Source organism: Chiloscyllium plagiosum, chromosome 4 (genome assembly GCF_004010195.1).
Source record: "Chiloscyllium plagiosum isolate BGI_BamShark_2017 chromosome 4, ASM401019v2, whole genome shotgun sequence".
Lineage (NCBI taxonomy): Eukaryota > Metazoa > Chordata > Chondrichthyes > Orectolobiformes > Hemiscylliidae > Chiloscyllium > Chiloscyllium plagiosum.
Window position 1 is genome coordinate 126,451,057 of NC_057713.1, and position 22,589 is coordinate 126,473,645.

A 22,589-nucleotide genomic window follows, 5' to 3' on the forward strand; every position below is an offset into this window, starting at 1 on the left:
TCTGAGTTTATCCCTTGTGGTTGGAGGGTTCCTAGGTGGATCAGCGTGGGGGCGGGGTTAGGCGTGGTGACAGAGATCGGCGTGGGGGCGGGGTTAGGCATGGTGACGGAGATCGGCGTGGGGGCGGAGACGCAAGCGGCGGGGTGGTCGTACAGGTTAGTCATGTCACTGGGTCATCTCCTCTGATGTCATCTCCTCTGCCCAGAAGCTCTTCAGCCAAGGCCCCAAGGGATCCTTCCATATCCGCCACAAATTCACCTGCACCTCCACACACATCATTTATTGCATCCGCTGCACCCGATGTGGCCTCCTCTATATTGGGGAGACAGGCCGCCTACTTGCGGAACGTTTCAGAGAACACCTCTGGGACACCCAGACCAATCAACCCAACCACCCCATGGCTCAACGCTTCAATTCCCTCTCCCACTCCACCAAGGACATGCAGGTCCTTGGACTCCTCCATCGCCAGACCATAGCAACACGACAGTTGGAGGAAGAACGCCTCATCTTCCACCTACGAACCCTCCAACCACAAGGGATGAACTCAGATTTCTCCAGTTTCCTCATTTCCCCTCCCCCCACCTTGTCTCAGTCAAATCCCTCGAACTCAGCACTGCCTTCCTAACCTGCAATCTTCTTCCTGACCGCTCCGCGCCCACCCCCACTCCGGCCTATCACCCTCACCTTGACCTCCTTCCACCAATCGCATTTCCAACGCACCTCCCCGAAGTCCCTCCTCCCTACCTTTTATCTTAGCCTGCTGGACACACTTTCCTCATTCCTGAAGAAGGGCTCATGTCCGAAACGTTGATTCTCTTGCTCCTTGGATGCTGCCTGACCTGCTGTGCTTTTCCAGCAACACATTTTCAGCTCTGATCTCCAGCATCTATGGAAAGGCAAGGACTGATTCGGGATAGTCAACATGGCTATGTCCGTGGGAAATCATGTCTCACAAACTTGATTGAGGTTTTTGAAGAAGTAACAAAAAGGTTTGATAAGGGCAGAGCAATAGATGTGATCTATGTGGACTTCAATAAGGCGTTCGACAAGTTCCCCATGGGAGACTGATTAGCAAGGTTAGATCTCATGGAATACAGGGAGAACTAGGCATTTGGATACAGAACTAGCTCAAAGGTAGAAGACAGAGGGTGGTGGTGGAGGGTTTTTTTTTCAGTCTGGAGGCCTGTGACCAGTGGAGTGCTGGGTCCTCTACTTTTTGTCATTTACATAACTGATTTGGATGTGAATGTAAGAGGTACAGTTAGTAAGTTTGCAGATGACACCAAAATTGGAGGTGTAGTGGACAGCAAAGAGGGTTACCTCAGATTACAACAGGATCTGGACCACATGGGCCAATGGGCTGAGAAGTGGCAGATGGAGTTTAATTCAGATAAATGTGAGGTGCTGCATTTTGGGAAATCAAATCTTAGCAGGACTTATAAACTTAATGGTAAGGTCCTAGGGAGTGTTGCTGAACAAAGAGACCATATGGCTGGTCTATTTCAGTTTCTGGTCAATGGTAACCATCAGGATATTGATACTGGGATATTCTACAATGATAATGTCAATGTGAGATGTTTGACTCAGAGTTGCAAGGAGGTCAAAAGCTGAGTAATCCTAACCGAACACAAACTGAGCATCAGTGAGTGGGCTATTACTTATTCTCTCCATAGATCCAAACAGCATGGGCTCACATTATGCTGTGAATTAAGCATATACTAGACTCTTGAGTAATATACTGAAGGCAAGTTGCATTATTGGATAAATGTCATTTACAAGAACTACTCAATGTCATCTTCAGTTGAAATCCTGTGAAGCGGGCAACACGGTAGCTCAGTGATTAGCACTGCTGCCTCGGCACCAGGAACCCGGGTTTATTTCCACCCTCAGGGGACTGCGTAGTGTTTGCATTCTCCCTGCATCTGCATGGGTTTCCTCCAGGGGCTCTGGTTTCCTCCCACAATCCAAAGATGTGCGGGTTTGGTGGATTGACCGTGCTAAATTGTATCCAGGGATGTGCAGGCAGGGAGGGTTAGCTATGGGGGATGCAGGGTTACAGGGATAGGGAGGGACGGGCTTGGGTGGGATGCTGTTTGGACTTGATGAGCTGAATGGCCTGTTTCCACACTGTAGGGATTCTATGATTCAAGGAGTAGAACCGTTTTTCCGATACCCTGCTGAATATTTCACTCAACCAATATCTCTGAAATGCATTACCTAGTCACTTGATTCATTGACTGCCCACAAACAACAATGTCATATCACCTGATTTAATGATAGGATTTCACCCAAGTTGTTGATATCACCCCTGTAGTATAAGTGAAGATTTGAGCTCTTGCTGGGTGGACAGTTTGAACCAGAAGCTCATTAACCAGTAGTATGTGAGAAAGGAAACTCATCATGCAGTCTGTGTGTATTTTTAAAATCATTTTCCTAAGAAAAACATGAATGTACGATATATCTGGACTCTTGGTTACATTGTTGGTGTGAAGTCTTAGTTGCCATAGTCTGCAATAAATTGTGATAAGCGTCTATGCTGAGTCTCCAGAGATAATCTGCTTCGATAGCTATTGTCCCAAAACTGAGATTCCTCATTATTAATTCAGTGTTGATGTTTGACCTGGAAGCAGTATTCTAAGGAAAATTTTAATTTCTTTCAAATGTTGGCGAAAGCCGTAATTGTTTGTTCGTAATTGTCAGAATGTTTGTGAAAAATATTTCTAAGAGACTGCACCAATTGCATCGTGAAAAGGTCAGTGCCATTTGACATAAAAGACGACAGAAACTCTTGAAGACAGTGCAAGTTGACAAAAAAGATCTCGAAATTAGGGCTGAATTGTACCAAAAATTGGAGTTTCATGGAGGGTCCCTCTGTGAGATTTAACATTTTATCTCATGCAGTTTTAGGCTGCTGAACTCATAATGTGTATGCCATGCCTGTACAGTGCCACACTCTCACTTTCATGCATTCAGCCGTAACAGATGTACTCATCATAGCCAGAACCTCCTGGGAATCGTGAATCCTAGGTAATTAGGGATGGACAGTAAATGTTGGCCTAGCCAGTGACATCCACATCTGATGAATGAATTAAAAAAATGAGAACAGCGCTGTACTTAAGAACCAGCTGTGCACCAGGTCAGCCACTGAGTCATGAGTAGCCCTCCACAGTACACATAGTGGGAGGGTAACTCTTCTGAAAGCACATAGGTGGTGGTTCATTTCAGATACAATCCCACATCCGAAAATGTGTTGCTGTCTTACGTCATCACCTTTCTGATTGACTGTTATAGTGGCTGCAGCTACAAAAGCCAAGCTCCACAAGCCACCTGTCTTTAACGCTAAACCATGTTAGATCTCTGTCTGAGGGAGTGCTTCCTGAATGCCTGGCATAGCATAACATCTCATTATCATTCAACTGTGGGAGCATCACATGTTGGAAAGCCCTCAACTGTTAAAACCTTAACTTGTATTGAACAAGAGAAAAAGTGAAGAAATAAAAGGCAAATGGAATAAAAAGGGGCTTTTTACCTTTCGAGCATTAATAAAGTTTCAACCAGTCACTTCACCCAACCCACATCTACTGGAATCAGGGTTAGTTAAGTCCTGTCTGGCTTGTTGCGCCCAGCATTGTTTGCTCTATCCTGCTGAAGGTGATATTCCTCTTGCTTAATGTCTTCCTCATCCACCATGGAAGACAGCTGCTACTCTCCCAGCTCTTCAGCAGCCATCATTATTTTTCCCTCTTTGAGTGCTCTAGTTGTGTATGATGCGTGGAGGAAGAACGCCTCACCTTCTGCCTTGGGACCCTCCAACTACACGGGATCAATGTGGATTTCACCAGGTTCACCATTTTCCCCTCCCCCCACCCGATCCCAGTCCCAACCTTCCAACTCGGCAGTGCCCTCTTGAATGGTCCTACCTGTCAATCTTCCTTCCCCGTTCTGCTCCACTCTCCTCTCCAACCTATCACTTTCATCCCCATCTTCATCTACCTATCACATTCCCAGCTACCTCCTGACCAGCTGTGCTTTTCCAGCTCTTTGACTATGACACCACATCCCAGGACTATTTCTCTTTCGTATTTGCAAGTCAGATGAGAATGGACGACAACGCAGGTGACGTTTCACAAGATCAGCCTGATAATCTGGCGGGGAATGGGGGCCTCCAAACCCTCATGTTCCTTTCTTTCTTTCACCCCTTGTTGACCTCGTCAGACGTGAGCTTCCCCACACAACACTCTCATTCAGTCTTCACCTTAACAACAATAACTGCAGTGATACAGAGTCCTGGCGCTGACTGGCCTGTCCCAGACTATGGACTGAGGATTGGATCCTTGCCTTGACTATGGCAATTCCCCAGACTGAAGACAATCACCCTTTGACTTGTCAGAGCACCACTCCCTTTGGCCTTTGGGACATGGCTATTTGGTTGAGTCACATGCAGTATGCACATAAGCTTTTGGCACATGCTGCAGGTGTGCATTGACCTAGCACGGAGCCAAACAGAGGTATGTCCAAGCCCCTTGACTGATCGCTGCTGACAACCACGACAAACTGCCTGGCTTTGTGTCTATGCTAAACGGCAAAGTATGATACAACTGCTGTGAGATTTCAAGTTCTGAATGAGATGGCAAAGCAATGCAGAGATGCTTGGTGTCTCTGAGTAGGCATATAATATCTGAGTGCTAAGAGAGCAAGTGAAGATACCCGCTGTGCACCCTGTTCTAATTGCTTCATCAATGACATTCCCTCCATCATAAGGTCTGAAGGGAGATGCTTGATGATCATTGTAAAATGTGTGCTGCCTTTCATGATTCCTGTCATACTTAAGCAGTCCGTGTCCAAATGAAACAAGACTGGATTAAGTTAAAAATCGCACAACATCAGGTTATAGTCCAACAGGTTTAATTGGAAGCACTAACTTTCAGAATGCTGCTACTTCATCAGGTGGTTACAATACCTTCCAAACCAGCTACTAGAAGGACAAGGGCAGCATATAAAAGGGACACGACTTACCATCATGACTTGGCAATATATTACCTTTCCTTCACTGTCACTGATCAATATACTGGAAGTCCCACCTTAACATTATTGTGGGTGTAGCTACACCAAATGGATTACAGCACGAAGGTTGAGCAAGGCCAGTGAAGCTCACGTCCTCTGAATAATCATGGAAACAAATTAGCTAAGTAATGTATGGTGGGGTTATGATGCCCTTTCTGTGCAGCCACTGCACTGGCTTTTTACCCTTTCATGCCTCTGGGAGTATGACCTTTTGGAAAACTGGGTATAATATCCTTCCAGCACTCACCAGTTTGTCAACTTGATTTTTTTTCTCTCTGCTAATCAGGTATGTAAACAAGGGCAACATGGTGGGCATAGGCCAAGTGTTTGCTTCTGTATTATGGCTCCTGTTCATTAAGCAACCAGTGACGATGAGTTTTCAATGGAAAACTAATGGAATTGATAGTTCCTTCAGAAATCTAGTTGACAATTAAAAATATTATCAAAGGTAAACCTTAGAAATAAATTTAAATTGAATTTATTTCACTTCGACTTGATTCCTATATCACAATATCATTATTTTGGTACTTAAAATCAAAATATGTCCATTGTAAACATTTAATTGTAGCATGATCAAGGTCCACTTTTGTTGAAGATAATTTATTAGATGTTGAAAGCAATATTTTGTTGAATAAAAGTATTACTATTCCAGGAAAAGTGATTAAATTATCTTAAGTATGCCGTTCCTTTTTTTGTATTGATTATCATATAATGCTTTTGTTGGTCCATAAAACAACATTTATGAAACTGGTATTTACCTTTATCTTTATTCAAGATGGCATGAAGGATGGGCTCATTGTAATTATTTGAGAAAATGCACTGTTTGATGGATTATGCACTTGATAGTTATGTCACGTAAATTGTATACAGATGAATTAATGCTTGTTAAATGGTAAAATCAATGAGGAATATCTTCCATTTGTTGTGCATGTGACAAATATTATCATTGCTACATTGTTGTTCAAATCATTTTGTTTAGGTATGCATGAACTCCAATAGGGAGAACCCTACTCAATTAGACAATTCCATATAAGTCAATAAACCAAGTACTTTTAAAAATTTGGCCATGATGTTGCTGGCTAGACCAGCTATCAATTGTTCACACCTAATTGCCCAGTGGGTCTGGAGTCACGTATCGGCCAGATGAGGTAAGGCTGGTCATTGTTGAAACTTGTTTAAATACAGAATTTTATTGAATTTAAAATTCAAACTGGTGGGTTTTAAAACCCATGTCCTCAGAACTCTAGCCTGGAGACTCTGCATTACTGGTCCAGTGACATTACCACACCACCACCTCCCCGAAGTACGGGGTAAGAGATAAAATAATCCTGGCAGTATATTGCTGAAGTTTACTTCTGGTTTCTTTAATCTAGAACTGCACACGCGAGGGCCAAAGCTGATGCAGCAGATGGAGCTGCACAAGCTGCAAGCCAGGAATCGGACATTGCGAGGGGAGTTGCCAGGGAACTGTCGCCAACCTTCTGCCAGCCAGGTAAATGTCCACATCCAAACACCCAGAAAATTAATTCTGCAAGACAATTTAAACCCATGTTTTCAAAAATAGCAGTTCAGTACTTGGAAATTAAGAGACCTTTCCTTTATAAGGAAGCACACTTGCAATGATGTGGTACATGCATTTAAGGTGGCATTGGTTTAAATATTGCTCATAAATATCATGATCCTTTATTCTATTTTTCCATTTTTATTCTAACTTCAAATTTTAAAACCTTTCATGTTTTCAGCATCACAATCATAAGTGACAGGTAAATCTGGGTAATTGCTATATTGATAGCAGAAGTTACAAAGCAGTAGTCTGACTTCTCATGTAATGATTCATGAAAACAGTTCCAACAGTTTATAATTAAACATTTAAATTGGATAATAGCCTTTACAGCCTGTTAGGAAAAGTGTTTTATTTACTGGTCAGTTGGCTTTGAAATTGTAGTGAAATTACTCATCTAACCTTGTCTCTGATGTGTGAAGGCATTCACATTAAAATGTCAGACCTTCAGTACTTATCCGGACATAGAAACATAGATTTTACCATTTAGAAGGAGGCCATTCGACCCATTGTGTCTGTACTGGCTCCAGAGACAGCTACCCAACTATTCCCATTCTTCAGCCGTGTCTCTGTAGCCCTCTAAATTCTGCATTTTCAAATATATATCAAGCTCTGTTTTGAAACTTTGTATGGAATCCATCTCCACTGCTTTCTCAAGCAGCCATTCCAAGATTCTAACAATTCTCTGGAGTAAAGAAGTTTCTCATCATCTCACTCCTAGCCCTCTTGCTGACAATCTTGAAATTGTGTCTCTTAGTGACTGACACATCAACTAATGGAAACAGAACATCCTTCTTTACCCTGTCAAAAATGTTTATAATTTTAAACAGCTGAATAAGGTCATCTCTTCATCTTCACTGCTCCAAGGAGAATGAGCCCAATTTCTGTCATATGGAGGCAATTGTGGTAAACACATATATCTAGTCCATATTTTAAACTTCATTACAAAATCTTCTTTTGCTTACATCATGGGTAATAAATACTGGCCTGGACATCACTGCCCACATTCCGTGCGTGAATAAATATTATTGATATTATTTGCGCTTCTTAATTTATGAAACTTCATGGGGTCTTTCATCGGAGTACTTTTACCACAACGTATTTTTGTTGTGTCTCCTCAACTGAAGCTATTGATGGAAACTGGAGGGATAATTTGACTTCTGTCCCTGAGATGATAATGGCAACAAGTGCATGGGAATGCCACCAACTGTTAACTCCCCTCTGAGTCACATTCCATCCTAACTTTGAAATGGGTCACAGTCTGTTCACCATCACTGAGGCAAAACTCCTGGAACTCTCATCCTTATCAGGCCTGCAAGTATTTCCATCCGACAGGCTGCAGCACTTCAAGAAAGTAATTCCCTACCATCTTAAGAGCAGTTTTCAATGGGCAATATATTCTGACCTTGCCAGTGATGTCCATATGAGGAGAAAGTGAGGTCTGCAGATGCTGGAGATCAAAGTTGAAACTTTATTGCTGGAACAGCACAGCAGGTCAGGCAGCATCCAGGGAACAGGAGATTCGACGTTTCGGGCACAGGCCCTTCTTCAGGAATGAGCAGAGAGTGTCCAGCAGGAGAAGATAAAAGGTAGGGAGGAGGGACTTGGAGGAGGGGCGTTGGAAATGTGATAGGTGGAAAGAGGTCAAGGTGAGGGTGATAGGTCGGAGTAGGATGGAGGCGGAGAGGTCAAGAAGAAGACTGCAGGTCAGGAAGGCGGTGCCGGGCTGGAGGGATCCGGCTGAGACAAGGTGGGGGGAGGGGGGATGAAGAAACTGGTGAAGTCCAAGTTCATCCCCTGTGGTTGGAGGGTTCCCAGTCGGAAGATAAGACGCTCATCCTCCGACCGTCGGGTTGTTGTGGTTTGGCGGTGGATGAGTCCAATGACCTGCATATCCTCGGTGGAGTGGGAGGGGGAGTTGAAATGCTGTGCTACAGGGTGGTTGGGTTGGTTCGTCCGGGTGGCCCAGAGGTGATGTCCATATCCCTTGAATTAGTTTTTAAAACATTTAACAGGTATGGGAATCTGCATTAACTTTGGGGGCTGAAATCACGGGTGCACCAGTCAAAGCAACTGACATTCCATCTAACCAAGACACCCAGTGGGTTTGAACTCTTGTACCTTATTTGAACACATCAGTCATGATTCTTCACCACTGGTCAAAAGCAGAATGTCACAGAGGGTCAGGCCATCACTGGAGACCCATGGAAATGATTCCTGACAGCATGAGTGAGGAAGGAGACTAGTTGGAGAGGACAGCAGTTGGAATATTGAGTGATTAAAAGCAGAGGAAATCCACAGCATCTCTGCACTCTTGGAAGAGCCCCTCTCCACCTCTGAGCCACAAAAATTTGACCCCCAAGTATTTCTTTCAGTGCTGTTTCTGATCACTGTGTACTTTGACTCTAGTTATGTTATGGGGGCATGTCGAGTTCAGGTTTCCCATAATGAGGAATCTTATCCTGCCCCTTTCCCCTACTCATGAAAACAGGATCAGTCGGAACTGAGGGTGGGACTTCTAGATTAGAGGTCCCATTTCCATTTGGACAAGCTGTAGTCTCCAAAAACAGAGTCCCAATCTCCAGTTTTATCTACACTCACTCCAGCTAATTTAATGTCCATTTTGTTTGTATAAACTGATAATGTATATTTCTTAATAGTGAAACAATAAAAGAGAATAATAAAGCACAAATGATTTGCATTTATTTATCTTTTAGTAACCTCTCATGGCAATTCTAATGTATTTATTTGTGAAATAAGCAAGCAATAATTTCATACCAAATGATTGATATACCATATACTAACTTTAATATAAAAGTTAACCAAAAACAAAAAGAAATTTGCTATCAAAATGTCAACAATACTTCTATTTTCCATAGTGAGATAGATGGATATTTAAACCAAATTACATTTGGAGACATATCACAGTCCCACACGGCTCTCTAACATTAAAATATAGACCTCGGGCAATGAAGCTGAATAGGATAAAGTTAGGCAGCTCTGTCAAATCCTTGAGCTAAGATGAACTTTATGTAGTATTCTTGCCCTACCACAGGGGTGATATATTACTACTCAGAATGCAGAGTAGGTAAAATGAGACCTCATCAGCTTTCAAGTACCATGCAGAATAATTGTAAAGTTTTTGAGGTGAGTAAGACAGTATTGGTAAAAAGCAGAGTCTGATTTTAATATTAAAATTCATTTAAAGCTGTTCTTAAAATCAAAGGTCACCTTTTACAAAAAAAATACAAAATTGACATGAGACAATGTAAAGTCAGAATTCTATTAATGGAACATTTGTCTCTCATACCTCCAGAACTCCATGTTCAAACCTGGTCTGTCTTTTGATGCTTGCTTTGTGGTGTTAAAAGATTTTCTAATGAATGTTAGAAACCAATTTAGTTTGGTTAACGGAAGGTTATGCAGCACAGTACATTCGTGATATTGGGCCACACACCTCAGGTGGCATGCCTGTAGCTTCACGTGCTGCGTTCACTGTGAGAGCAGCGTCCCACTGAGGATGCGAAAGGAAAGGATCAGCCCTTGTACCTGATCCCTTTGGACAGATGGAAACTCACAATCAGTCTGAACAGAATGCACACGCTGTTTGCCAATTGCACCATAACTTTAAAGGAACAACAGCACTGAATCAGTTCATCCTACATACCAGGCGGGGGGGAGGAAATGGACATGAGAGAATGTAAATCACTGGAAATAGGGAATAAAAAAGGAAGAATTGTGTAACAATTGGCTGTTCACTTGAGGCCAATCCAAGTGGTTAGTCAGGTTATGAATTGCTGTTGGTGGTATTCCTACTCCCCTTTACCATAACCACCTCTGGCCAAATTGACTTCAAGGACATTCTGAAACATCCTAATCAGATTTGTGGAGATAAAGGGCAGTATGGTGGCTCAATGGTTAGCACTGCTGCCTCACAATGCCAGGGATCTGGGTTCAATTCCACCCTCAGGCAACTGCCTGTGTGGAGTCTGCACATTCTCTGCGTGGGTTTCCTCGCGCAGTCCAAAGATGCACAGGTTAGATGGATTGGCCATGGAAATTGACCTGGAAATGTGTTGCTGGAAAAGCGCAGCAGGTCAGGCAGCATCCAGGGAACAGGAGAATCGACGTTTCGGGCATAAGCCCTTCTTCCTGAAGAAGGGCTTATGCCCGAAACGTCGATTCTCCTGTTCCCTGGATGCTGCCTGACCTGCTGCGCTTTTCCAGCAACACATTTCCAGCTCTGATCTCCAGCATCTGCAGACCTCACTTTCTCCCCATGGAAATTGACCATTGTGCCCAGGGATGTGTAGGCTAAGTGGATGAGTCATGGGAATTGCCAGGGTTACAGGATAGGTTGGGTCTGGGTGGGACATTCTTTGGTGGGTTGGTATGGGCTGAATGGCCTGTTTCCACACTGCAGGGAATTTTATATAAAACATTGCAAGCACAAGATTAGAAAGAATTTCAGCCAGTTTACTTTTCTTCCAAATACAATTCGCCCAAAGTAGTAGCCAAACTAGCACAAAGATTACAGAATTTAAAATGTAAAGTTAATTTCTGAAATTTTTTTTAGTCATCTCTTTCTTGAAAAAAAATCAAGGTTGGAAGCCAGTATAACTAACAAATTCACGAGGCCCGAGAACAAAACAGCGAAAGTGAGTAGTGTAGATGCTGGAGATTATAGTCAAGTGTGTGGTGCTGGAAAAGCATAGCAGGTCAGGCAGCATCCAAGGAGCAGGAGAATCGATGTTTCGGGCAAAAGATAAAGACCCGAGAACAAAATAATCAACATCATAAGTTTCACCAGTAGTATCTGTCTGTGCACCTTCAAAGTGACTGTTATAATTTCATTTGATTTTGATATAAGGCACAAATAAATACATTTTGAAAGGTTTTGAATGATTGCTTTTTCAGTTTACAAAGGCATTGAATATTGGTGAGGTGATGGCCTAGTAGTATTACCGCTAGGCTGTTAATCCAGAGACACAGGTAATGTTTTAGAGGTCTGGGTTCAATGCTAATTCAATTATTTGAAGTAACGTCTGGAATAAAGAATCTAATGGTGACCATGAACTGTTGTGAATTTTCGGGAAAACCCATTTGCATTGCTAATGTCCTTGAGGGAAGGAAGCTGCCATCCTCATCTGGTCAGGCCTACATGTTGACTCTTAACTGTCCTCTGGGCATTTAAGGATTGGCAGTAAACACTGGCCAAGCCAACACACCTAACACCCTGTGAATGAATGAGGTGGAGGTGCTGATGTTGGGCAGGGGTACACAAGATCAGAAGTCACATGACACCAGGTTATAGTCCAACAGGTTTATTCGTCCTCACCTGACAAAGGAGCAGCGCTCCAAAAGCTTGTGATTTCAAATAAACCTGCAGGACTATAACCTGGTGTCATGTGACTTCTGTGAATGAATGAATTAATTAATTAAAGAAATAATAAAGAGTGGAAGTGGGGGGTGTAGGTAAAGAACATGGAAGGAAGTGCTCAGGCTCCAAACTGATTGATCTTCCAATGAGTCCTGTGGGCTGCAGAGTCTGCAGGCAGAAAATGAGCTGCTGTATTTCCAGCTTGTGCTGAACTTCGCTGGAGCACTGCAGCAAGTCCGAGGCAGAGAAGTTGGTCAGGGAACATAGTGGTGTGTTGAAGTGGCAGGCAAATGGAAGCTCAGGATCAGTTTTACAGACAGAACGTAGGTGTTCTGTAAAGGGGCCACCCAGTCCTCACTTTGTCTCCCCAGTGTCAAAGAGGCCACAATGTGTGCAGCAAATACAGTGGACTAGTTTGAGTGAAGTGCAGGTATATTTGCTGCTTTACCGGCAAGTTGTATTTGAGGCCTTGATGAGGAGAAAGGAAGCAAATGGGACAAGTGTTGAACCTTCTGCGATTGCATGGGAAGGTGTTGGGAATGGAGGAGGGGGAGGCCAGAGGGAATGGTCCCTGCATAACGCTGACTAGGGAGGGGAGGAGAATATGTGTCTGGTAGTGACATCCAGTTGGATTTGGCAGTATTGACTGCTTTATGATCCTTTGGATGTGGATGCTGGTGGGTGGAAAGTGAGGATCAAGGTGTCCCTGTCGCTATTGTGGGAGAGAAGAGAAGGATAGGGCAAAAGTGTGGGAACTTGTGGTTTAAATCATTATAGTTTTTACGCATAGCTTACGCCCAATTACCAGTTGCATCCAAAATGAAACTCTTTACCTATATTTATTGGATTTACAATAAACTACAACAGAATTGCACAAATTCTTTCAGAGGAGTCCAAGTGGACAAGGAAAAGTGATTCATGCAAACAAGTTTCAATGGTAATTAATAGTTTGTACTGGACAATTAAAACATTAAGCTGATTAGAAACTTGTCATATCAGGGCAAGGTGATGGACTAGTACTATTATCACTGAACTGTTAACCTAGAGACCCAGATAATCTTCTGGGGACCCAGATTTTTTTCCCCACAATGGCAAATGGTGAAATTTGAATTCAATTAAGAAAAGTCTATTGATGACCATGAATCCATTGACGATTGTCGAAAAAGCCCATCTGGTTCCCGAATATCCTTTAGGGCAAAAAATCCGCCATCCTTACCTGGTCTGGCCTACATGTGACTCCAGGCCCACTGCAATGTGGTTGACTCTTAACTGCCCTCTGGGCAATTAGGGATGGGCGATAAATGCTGCCAAACTGGCAATGCCCTCATCCCATGAATGAGTAGAGAAAAAGAAATACCAGTATCACATTTAATTTGTGAGAAAAGAGAAGGATGGGAATGTGTTTATCACTTCAGCTTCAGCCAAAATTTGAACTTAACGTCGATGATCTTGTAGTGACATTTCTAATGAGTCTGGGCAAGTCTGTTACTTCTGTAGATCTGCTTATACCATGAACTATGACCTGCTTAGGCTTAGGACTGCGGCTCATACAGTGAAATGTATATTTTGCTCTGTACTTTTTCCTCTAAATATCTTACTCGTATCATAACAATACGTTAATATGAAAAATACTTTGATTTTATAGCAACTTAATTATCATGGAAAGGATACTCATTCCTTGCTGACAAAGTAATTGGGACATTTCACAGTAGTTACATAATAATATAAGCATGAGGACAAAGAAAAACACTTTTATTGCATGCAAATTTGCTGAAGTATGCAGCCTTTATTAATTCTTTATGTGACCAGTATTTGCCATAACCTAAAGGAACTGACATGTGCATGGTCTGCACAGGGAATCTTGGAGAGAAGAAATATTACATGTAAAGCAGATTGAGGTAGTGGTGAAAGCTGGGATGAGGGGCTATCTAAATTCAGTTGGGCCTGAGTTATGAGATAAACGAGAGAATGCCAGACTGTATCCCAGCTGTAAAAAGATAGTGTGTTATCTTCAGCACCGCCTCAGTAACTTTATACTCCGTCTTTCCCGCTGTCTAAGATTACCAAGCTGTCTTCAGTTACAAATGTTCAGAATCCTTGGTTGGTAATCACGTCCAAACTATACTAGGTCAAATAAATGCTAGATAACCCGATAGAAATGCTGGAGCATTGAGAAATATTTAGGGTTAATATATCAAGCAAATACTCCCAGATGACACTTTAATGCTGCTGTCCATTTTCTTTAACACTAACCATTCTATTTTTTTCAGCATTTCATAATGTTTAGACATCATTATAGACTGCCGTGTTTCTAATTGGTTTCTAGGACATCTGTACCTAGGATGGATTGTCACAAAATCCTATTTAGTCCGGAGCAGTTAGATAAGGCCAACATCATTATCAATCCCTTGTAGATTGATTCAGTACCACCCAGCTTTAACTCACAGCCAAAGTCAGAGAGCCTGGTTAGCTCAACTGGTAATCTCTGAGTCACTGAGTAACAATTTAATGAGATAGTGATTAAGTAATCCAGACGCCCTGTCAAAAGATCTGAAGATATGGGTTCAAATACAACCACAGGACCTGGTGGAATTTAAGTTCAATTAATAGATTCCACCTGGTTCACTGATGCCTTTAGGGATCTGACATCCATACCTGGTGTGGCCTACATGTGACTCCAGACCCATCGAAATGTTGGTGGCCTAGCATGTCAGCTAGTTCAACGGCAGTTATGAAAAGCAACAAACCAGATCCCAAGAAAGAATAAAGTGTGGCCAAGAATCAAGACAGATTGGAACCAGCCAGTCTTGTTTTATATTGATATCATTACAAAGATACCTTTTCAAAATCTGCACAAATTGAAGGCTTGAACATATTTGGCTTCACAGTCTGTCAGTTTACTCAGTTACCTAAACCATATGCGACACAAATGTCAGTGGTGTCATCTGTCGAACAGCCCTGGTAACCAATGGGTGTTGTGAACTGCAGGAGGCCAGCTAATTTTATAATTGAGCAGTCGTGCTTTGCAAGATCAGCAACAAATAAAATACATCCTGTGTTATACTGAACTCATCATGGCAGGAGAATAGGGAGTAAAGCACCCAGAATGATGACTTCAAGCAAACATCTGTGTTTGCTAGGAGAAAACCAGTCATATAGTGACAAACGGAATTGAACAGTGAGGTCAGTAAATTGTACAAACATTGTAAGATCCTTTGGGACCATGGAAAGGCTGAAAGTTGCTCAGTGCATACCAACTGCGCCAGGTTGTATGGCTTTTCTGCAAGCATCCATTTTTCTTGTGGAGATAACATGCTATGAAATCCTATTTTGTTTTACTCTAGGACGCTGCTGATGAAATCAGTCTGTCTATCTACTCCCTCGGTGATAGCGATGACCATATGTTTATTATGTGATGGGATGTCCTAGAAGGTAGACTCCCCAGATGATGAGCACTGAGCACTACATTTTGACTTAGTAACCATTGGTGGTTAGTAATAATACCATCATTTGTTTTAGCTTACCAAAGCTACAATTAAATTCCCATCCATCAGTTCAACAACAGGACTGATTTGCAGTTTCAGAGATATAGAATTCGTCAAATGTTTGGCCATTTCCCTCTGGGTACTTAATTTGGGTTCAACATAGACAATGTCCTAGGCACATGACTTAGAGTTACTAGTGTGTGGTTAGTGAGTCATTAGCACCAGTGGTTAGTAAGTCACAACTTAGTATTCAATGCTCATCATACAAGGAGTCTACCTTCCAGGATATCCTAACGTATAGCAAACATATGGTCATGCTATCACTAAATCCCTTTTATTTTGTAATAGTAACGCAGCTCCAAATAGTCTGAGAATTCAGCTATACTAATCTTTAGTTTTGGTGTCACCCTTGTCTCACTGGTAAGTTGCTCACCTGCATCAGAATGCGTAAGCAATAGTTAATAAACTTGAGTGTAAAATCTAGACTGGTGTTCCAGTGTGGCACTGAGGGGATGCAAAATTTTTGGAGGTGCCATCGTTGTTGAGATGTTAAACCAAGGTTTTGTTTGCAAAACAATTCCACACAGGTGGCACGGTAGTTCAGTGGTTAGCACTGCAGCCTCACAGTGCCAGGGACCTGGGTTCGATTCCGGCCTCTGGTAACTGACTGTGTGGAGTTTACACATTCTCCCTGTGTCTGCATGCGTTTGCTCCGGATGCTCTGGTTTCTTCCCACAGTCCAAAGATGTGCAGGTTGGGTGAATTGGCCATGCTAAATTGCCCATAGCGTTAGGTGCATTAGTCAGGGATAAATGTAGGGTAATGGGTCTGGGTGGGTTACTCTTCGGAGGGTCGGTGTGGACTTGTTGGGCCGAAGAGCCTGTTTCCATACAGTAGGGGATCTAGTCTAATACTTTTGAAAAGGAAAACAAAAGATTTTTCTCTGGTCTTGGGCTTCTATTTATCCCTCAGTCATCATCGCTGAAACAATTTATCTGGTCGTTATCACAGTACTGTTTGTGAGAGAGGTTGCAGAGTGCAAAATAGCTCTTGCATTTCTTGCATGACAAAGTTAGAAGTCACACGACACCAAGTTATAGTGCGACAGGTTTATTTGAAATCGCAAGCTTTCGGAGCGCTGCTTCCTCGTCCGGTGAAGTGAAGACTCATCTGACGAATGAGCAGCGCTCTGAAAGTTTGTGATATCAAATAAACCTGTCAGACTATAACCTCGTGTCACGTGACTTCTGACTTTGTCCACCCCAGTCCAACACATTTTGTACATGACAACACTGACCATTCTTCAAAAAAAATTCCATTTACAGTAATTATATTAATGGAAAAGCACTTTGGAACATCTCAAAGTTATGAAAGGTATTTTAAAAAAAAGCAAGTTTTTTTTTAGTTTACTAATAAGCTCACTTTTAAGCAACCAGTGAAGTCTTGTACTTTGCAAATCTACTTCAAATCAAATGCATTTTTCTTCTTTGTGAACATGGAAGCTGTTTTCCTGTTACATCACTTTATTTGTTCCAGTCTATATGAAAAGTGACCTTCGTTCGTTAGTGCCACATAACATTTGTTATAAATGAAAAGGGAGGGAAAAGTAGTGGTTGCAAACTTAGAGAGTGAATTAAATTAAAATTATTTGGAAACATCGATTAATTTAGGATTTGTTCTTTATATAAGACACAAAATCATCCTCGCATTACTTGCCAACAGAATAATAGTGTACCATGTAATATTTTTAAGAAACTATTTTGAAAAACCTGAGTGTAAAATCTAGGCTGGCGTTCCAGTGTGGTACTGAGGGAATGCTGCATTTTTGGAGCCACCATCTTTGTTGAATGTTAAACCAAAGCTTTGTTTGCAAAATTATTCCACAATACCTTTGAAAAGGAAAATAAAAGATTTTTCACTGCTCTTTGGGCTTCTATTTATCCCTCAGTCATCATGGCTGAAACAATTTATCTGGTCGTTATCACAGTACTATTTGTGAGAAAGTTTGCGTATTGCAGATTGGCTCTTATACTAATAAGGACTTCTTTCCCTTTGTTATAAAGTATTTGTTATATTTTTCAGCTATCTTTGTTATTTGTGCATCAAGATTCAAGAAAGCTGGTGACTTGAACAAAAATAACTCCTCATTATTCTCCTTTCACTCCTTGCAGCAACTCATGTCAGCTGGGACCAAATGAGGACTGCCGATGCTAGAGATCAGAGTCGAGAATGTTGTGCTGGAAAAGCACAGCAGGTCAGGCAGCATCTGTGGAGCAGGAGAATCGATGTTTTGAGCATAAACTCTTCATCAGAAATCTGTGCTTTTCCAGCACCACACTCTTCAACTCCTCTCAGCTGCTTATATTTTCCCATGCCCCACTCCCCCAGTCAGAATTTCTCTACGGCATCCAAACTAAGCTGAGATAGGTCATTCAGGGAGTGAAATCAGTCTTGGGCATTGCATCATTTGAAATGCTGTATACCATCCCACCCCAATTGTCTCGTCCATTCCTTCAAATGGAATTTGAGAAATGGACACGTTGTAAAATATCTGCAAATTTGCTATCACCATTTTGTGCTACTATTCAAGACCAGTGTTAGCCCAAAGCAGCAAGGGATTTTGGGAATGAAGCCAATGTACCGACACACTACTTGGCTGTGTATTGGTAAACACTTCATTTATAATATTGCATGGATCCAATGCAATTTGAAAAACCAAAAAGTAATGCATTGTAATTTCTTTAACTGTAGGGAACGATAGAAGGGGGCATATTTTGGTGGCTTTTCAGTTAGTGTAAATCTAGTTGAATCCAAAAAACAAGCATTTCCACCCCCTAACATTTGTCATCTTTCCTTTTCGAATGCTGATAAAAATTATCATTTTTCTTCTCAATGGTACTAGACACAGTAGTTAAACAGAACTGACTTATACATGTGGAAAACTACAATGTATAAGGAAAAGATCTGAGATGGGTCCAGTTTGGATTCCAAGGAAATCAACATATTATTAATTCTAAAGTAGAAATGGCAGCTGATATAAAATGGCAAGGGATTACCCTAAATAATTTTACCTTTGAAAGAATGACCTTTACTTGCTGTCAATTTACATAGTTCCAGTTACAGCTGATGAAACTTCATACAGATGGTGAAGCGACATTAATATGAACTATATTAGGCAAGTACAGGTCTTCAATGACGGCTAGCGGAGACATAGCTGAAATCCCACAGAGTTGGAACCCATCTGGGAGGATGCTACTGATAAACTTCAGCTCAGTGAGAATCTGCAGCAGCTGTACATTCTTTCTCTTTCAAGCTTGATACAGCGCCCACTGAAAACAAATAGTAAACCATTTTCAGTGCAATCTAACTCGGTCCTCTGAATTTCAGTTTGTACTTCAGAGTTGAAATTCTGTAGAGGCAAACTTCGACTTGCAACCATTGTGATGGGCAAGTGTGGCAGTTATCAGAAACCTCATTCACAAATTTGTGTCCATTATAAAATGTCAGGGAATACATAGATTTGACTGCTGGTAACTGGCCATAATTTAGCAAACATGTAAATCCGAGAGAGCAGACAAATTTTCAGAGCCCATCTGGAGAGGGGACAAAACTTGTGTTGCATGATGTTGGTTAGACTTTAGTTCTCAGCAGTATTCAATTGAATTGACATGGTCTGTCTATTAAATAAAATCTGAAAGAACTGTGGATGCTGAAAATCAGAAACAAAAACAGAAATTGCTGGAAAAGTTCAGCAGGTCTGGCAGCGTCTGTAGAGGGAAAGCAAATTTAACATTTTAGGAACCTTCCTCAGAACAGGCAATGGTCTGGAGTTGGTTTTGCATTTAGCAACAAGTTGTGAATATTGGTTAGCCTGCTGGAATTACCCTCACAATTTAGTTGACTAGACATGTGTGTTCTTAACTAAAAATACCAACACTTGATGGCTAGAGTTCTTCCTTCAATCTTTGGTGAGTAAACAACTATTTAATTACTTGGCTTCTTCAAAATTGAGCAAGTTCAGACATAAATGCTTTCAGTGTCAAGGGCTGAAAGTTTTCAATGTTATTAAAGAAGGAAGCAAGGGATAAAGCAGGAACCTGGAGGCCAGTTCATCCATCGTCACGGACAGGGAAGCTACTGCAAGTAATTCTGATGGCCAGAGTTAATCTTCATTTGGAGAGGCAGGGGTTAACCAAGAACCGTCCACGTGCTTTTGTTAAGGGGTGGTCATGTCTGACCAACTTGATTGAAGCTTTTGAAGAGCTGTAGCCCACTTTGACTTCTGAAAGGCTTTTGATAATGGGATCAAAGGAAATTTGGCAAATTAGATCTACAATTAGCTGAATGCCAGGAAGCAGAGGGTGATGGTTGAGAGAGAATTTCCAACTGGAGGCCTTTGTCGAATGGAGTCCTACAAGAGTTAGTGTTTGTGGCCCGTTCAGTTTGTGGTTCATATGAATGGTTTAGACTTGAATGTAGGAGAGTTGATCAATAAGTTTGAGAATAATACAAAAATTGGTGGGGTGATAAATAGTGAGGAGGATAGCCTCAGATGACAAGAGGAATGTGGACAGGGTGGTCAAATGAGCTAATCGGGGCGAATGGTTTTCAATCCAGATAAATGTGAGGTGATGCCTTTGGGCAGGATAAACAGGGCAAGGGAACATATAATGAACATTTGGACTTTAGGAAGCAGCAAAGATCAGAGGGATCTCTGTGTGCATGTACATTAGCCCCTTTAAAGTATCACGACAGGTGGATAAAGTGGTTTAAGACCAGGGAGGTTATACTGGAACTGCATAAAATATTGGTTAGGCCACAGCTAGGGGTATGTGTGAAGTTCTGGAACACACGTTATTGGAGGGATGCGATAGCACTGGAGAAGGTGCAGAGGAGATTTACGAGTTTGCTGTGTGGGTTGGAGAGTTTCAGTTTTAAGAGAGATTAGTTGACCTGGAGTTGTTTATCTCAGAGCACAGGAGACTGAGAGGGGACATGATTGAGATGTACAAAATTGGAGCAGACAACAAGGTGATGTGATGGTTGCTCAGGAACTGGGTGAATGAGAACAGTTTCCCAAGGAAGAGGAGAAGGGATAATGGGGAGGAAGAAGCTTTCTTTGTGCTTGAAAGAGCCCAATTGATCTGGGTGCAACAAGCCAGAGAGGAGCTGATTTACATCCGGGTTCCAGTACAGCTGGCTGCAGTAGGCAGTGATGGAACTTAAATAGTTGTTGGTCATCATGACAGCTTTCATGTGCAGTATGGGGAAGAACTGCAGCTTCTAGTAACTTTGGTTTGTGTTGTCTTTTGATACCTCCAAATAAAAGCTCCTCTGAAATAGTCCAAATGCCTGCCTGCCAATGACAGTGCCCCACTGGACAACGAAAAGGTGCTGGTCTACAATAGGTATTGGGAACACATTAAGAGGGTGATTTGGAGAGTGTGGTGGGGTGGGGTGTGGCTAAGGACGGGTAGGCTATGTGACCTGGTGATTATACAGTGACCGGGGCAAGGAAGAGGAGTACAGTATGCCAGGAATTGGAGGGCAATGTGGAGGGCAGTGTGCCTTGAAATGAAGTATAATGTGCCAGGAAACATCCACCATGTGAGCAGCCTGTGTTACATTGCTGGTGAAGGGAAACTTTGGAATCCCAGTGCTTGGCCAAGCATTCAGCTGGGGTTTATAGATGACACCGATGCCAGTTCAGTCTGGTGAGTGTCAGAATTAGGCTAACATCAGACAAGAGATACGCAATAGGGCCGTGGTACGAGGTTACTGAGGTAGATTCAGGATGATACAATGAGAAAATCCATTCACACTAATGGAGAGAAACCCTCGATGATATTAATACAGCCGTAATATCGTAAAATTCAATCCTTTATTGCGTTGTATGGGACAGTCTATGTCAGCTGGACTTTGAAATACACCTGAAACATTGATTATACCCGAAGCAGTTCTGGGATTCATTTCCTAATTGTAAATCCCAAACTCTCTTCACTTCTCAAAATTATCAATAGCTTTTCTGTCCTTATTTCTCTTAACTGCAGTTCTACGTTTGTACTTTTGCCTGTGACCTGTATGTAGCCGATCTCTCCAATTTGTTGGCATCATGTTGTCTATTTTCTCTCTCATTGCCAATTGCCTCCTTTCTATTACAATTGAATGTTTTCCTAGGTTTTTTTTTAGTGCCTCCATCAATCATTCCCATAATGTATGTTTAACCACAAAGTTAACTCTAATCAAAACTAGAAATCTGTCTGTATTTGATACTTTGGCACAGGCCAACAACATAAATGCCAGCACAGAACGGGGAATTTCCAGATGAAATTTCTGCAAGCAACCCAGTGAATTTTATCATGCACTTTTCCACAGTACAATCCTCATCTCCCGAACTTGACAAAACCTGATCGCGCCTCCTAAGTTGGTCAATAGATTATCTTTTTGATAATATTTATCCATGTCAGTTAAAAATCCACCCAGTCTTCATCTGTGTTCTGCTTCAATTCCAAATAAAATCTTTGCTTCTTATCTTGTCTCTATATTAGTAACAAAAGTGCACAGGCCATCCCTTGTTCCCTCTTTGGTGAAGAAGTAACCGAGGTCCACATTGCAACTTCACCCTTCCACTGGTCATAGGCCTATTTTCAAAAAAACAGGGATGGAAATCATACCCTAAAACTTTACATTGTGTCTCAACCATCCTCTGCTATCACTGTTAAGCACTAGAAGAGAACTGCCTTTTTAAAATCAGACTCCATGTCCACATGTTTAGTGAGAGCTTCATTTCAGTTAAGTCATAAAAGTTAGGAGCAGAAGTAGACAGTTCAGCCCATTGACTCTGTTCTGCTATATAATGAGACCAGATAATCTTCACTCAAGCAGTTGATGTGGTGTGTATGGATTTCAGTAAAGCATTTGATAAGGTTCCCCACAGTAGGCTATTGCAGAAAATAGATCCCTGAAAGTTGCCACCCAGGTTAATAGGGTTGTTAAGAAGGTATACAATGTGTTTGCTTTCATTTGTAGAGGGTTTGAGTTTTGGAGCTATGAGGCCATGTTGCAGCTGTATAAAACTCTGGTGCGGTCGCACTTGAAG

At 41.9% G+C, this 22,589-nt stretch overlaps 1 protein-coding gene across 2 annotated transcripts in view; it reads left to right on the forward strand.

Annotated features, from left to right (window-relative positions):
• The window catches only part of LOC122549398 (junctophilin-1-like), a 118,261-nt gene that overhangs the window by 65,977 nt on the left and 29,695 nt on the right, over positions 1–22,589 (forward strand). For both annotated transcript variants that reach the window (XM_043689157.1, XM_043689158.1), the window contains exon 3: positions 6,438–6,556. In XM_043689157.1, coding sequence (XP_043545092.1) covers positions 6,438–6,556 — 119 coding nt within the window. The remainder of the gene's footprint in view (positions 1–6,437; positions 6,557–22,589) is intronic.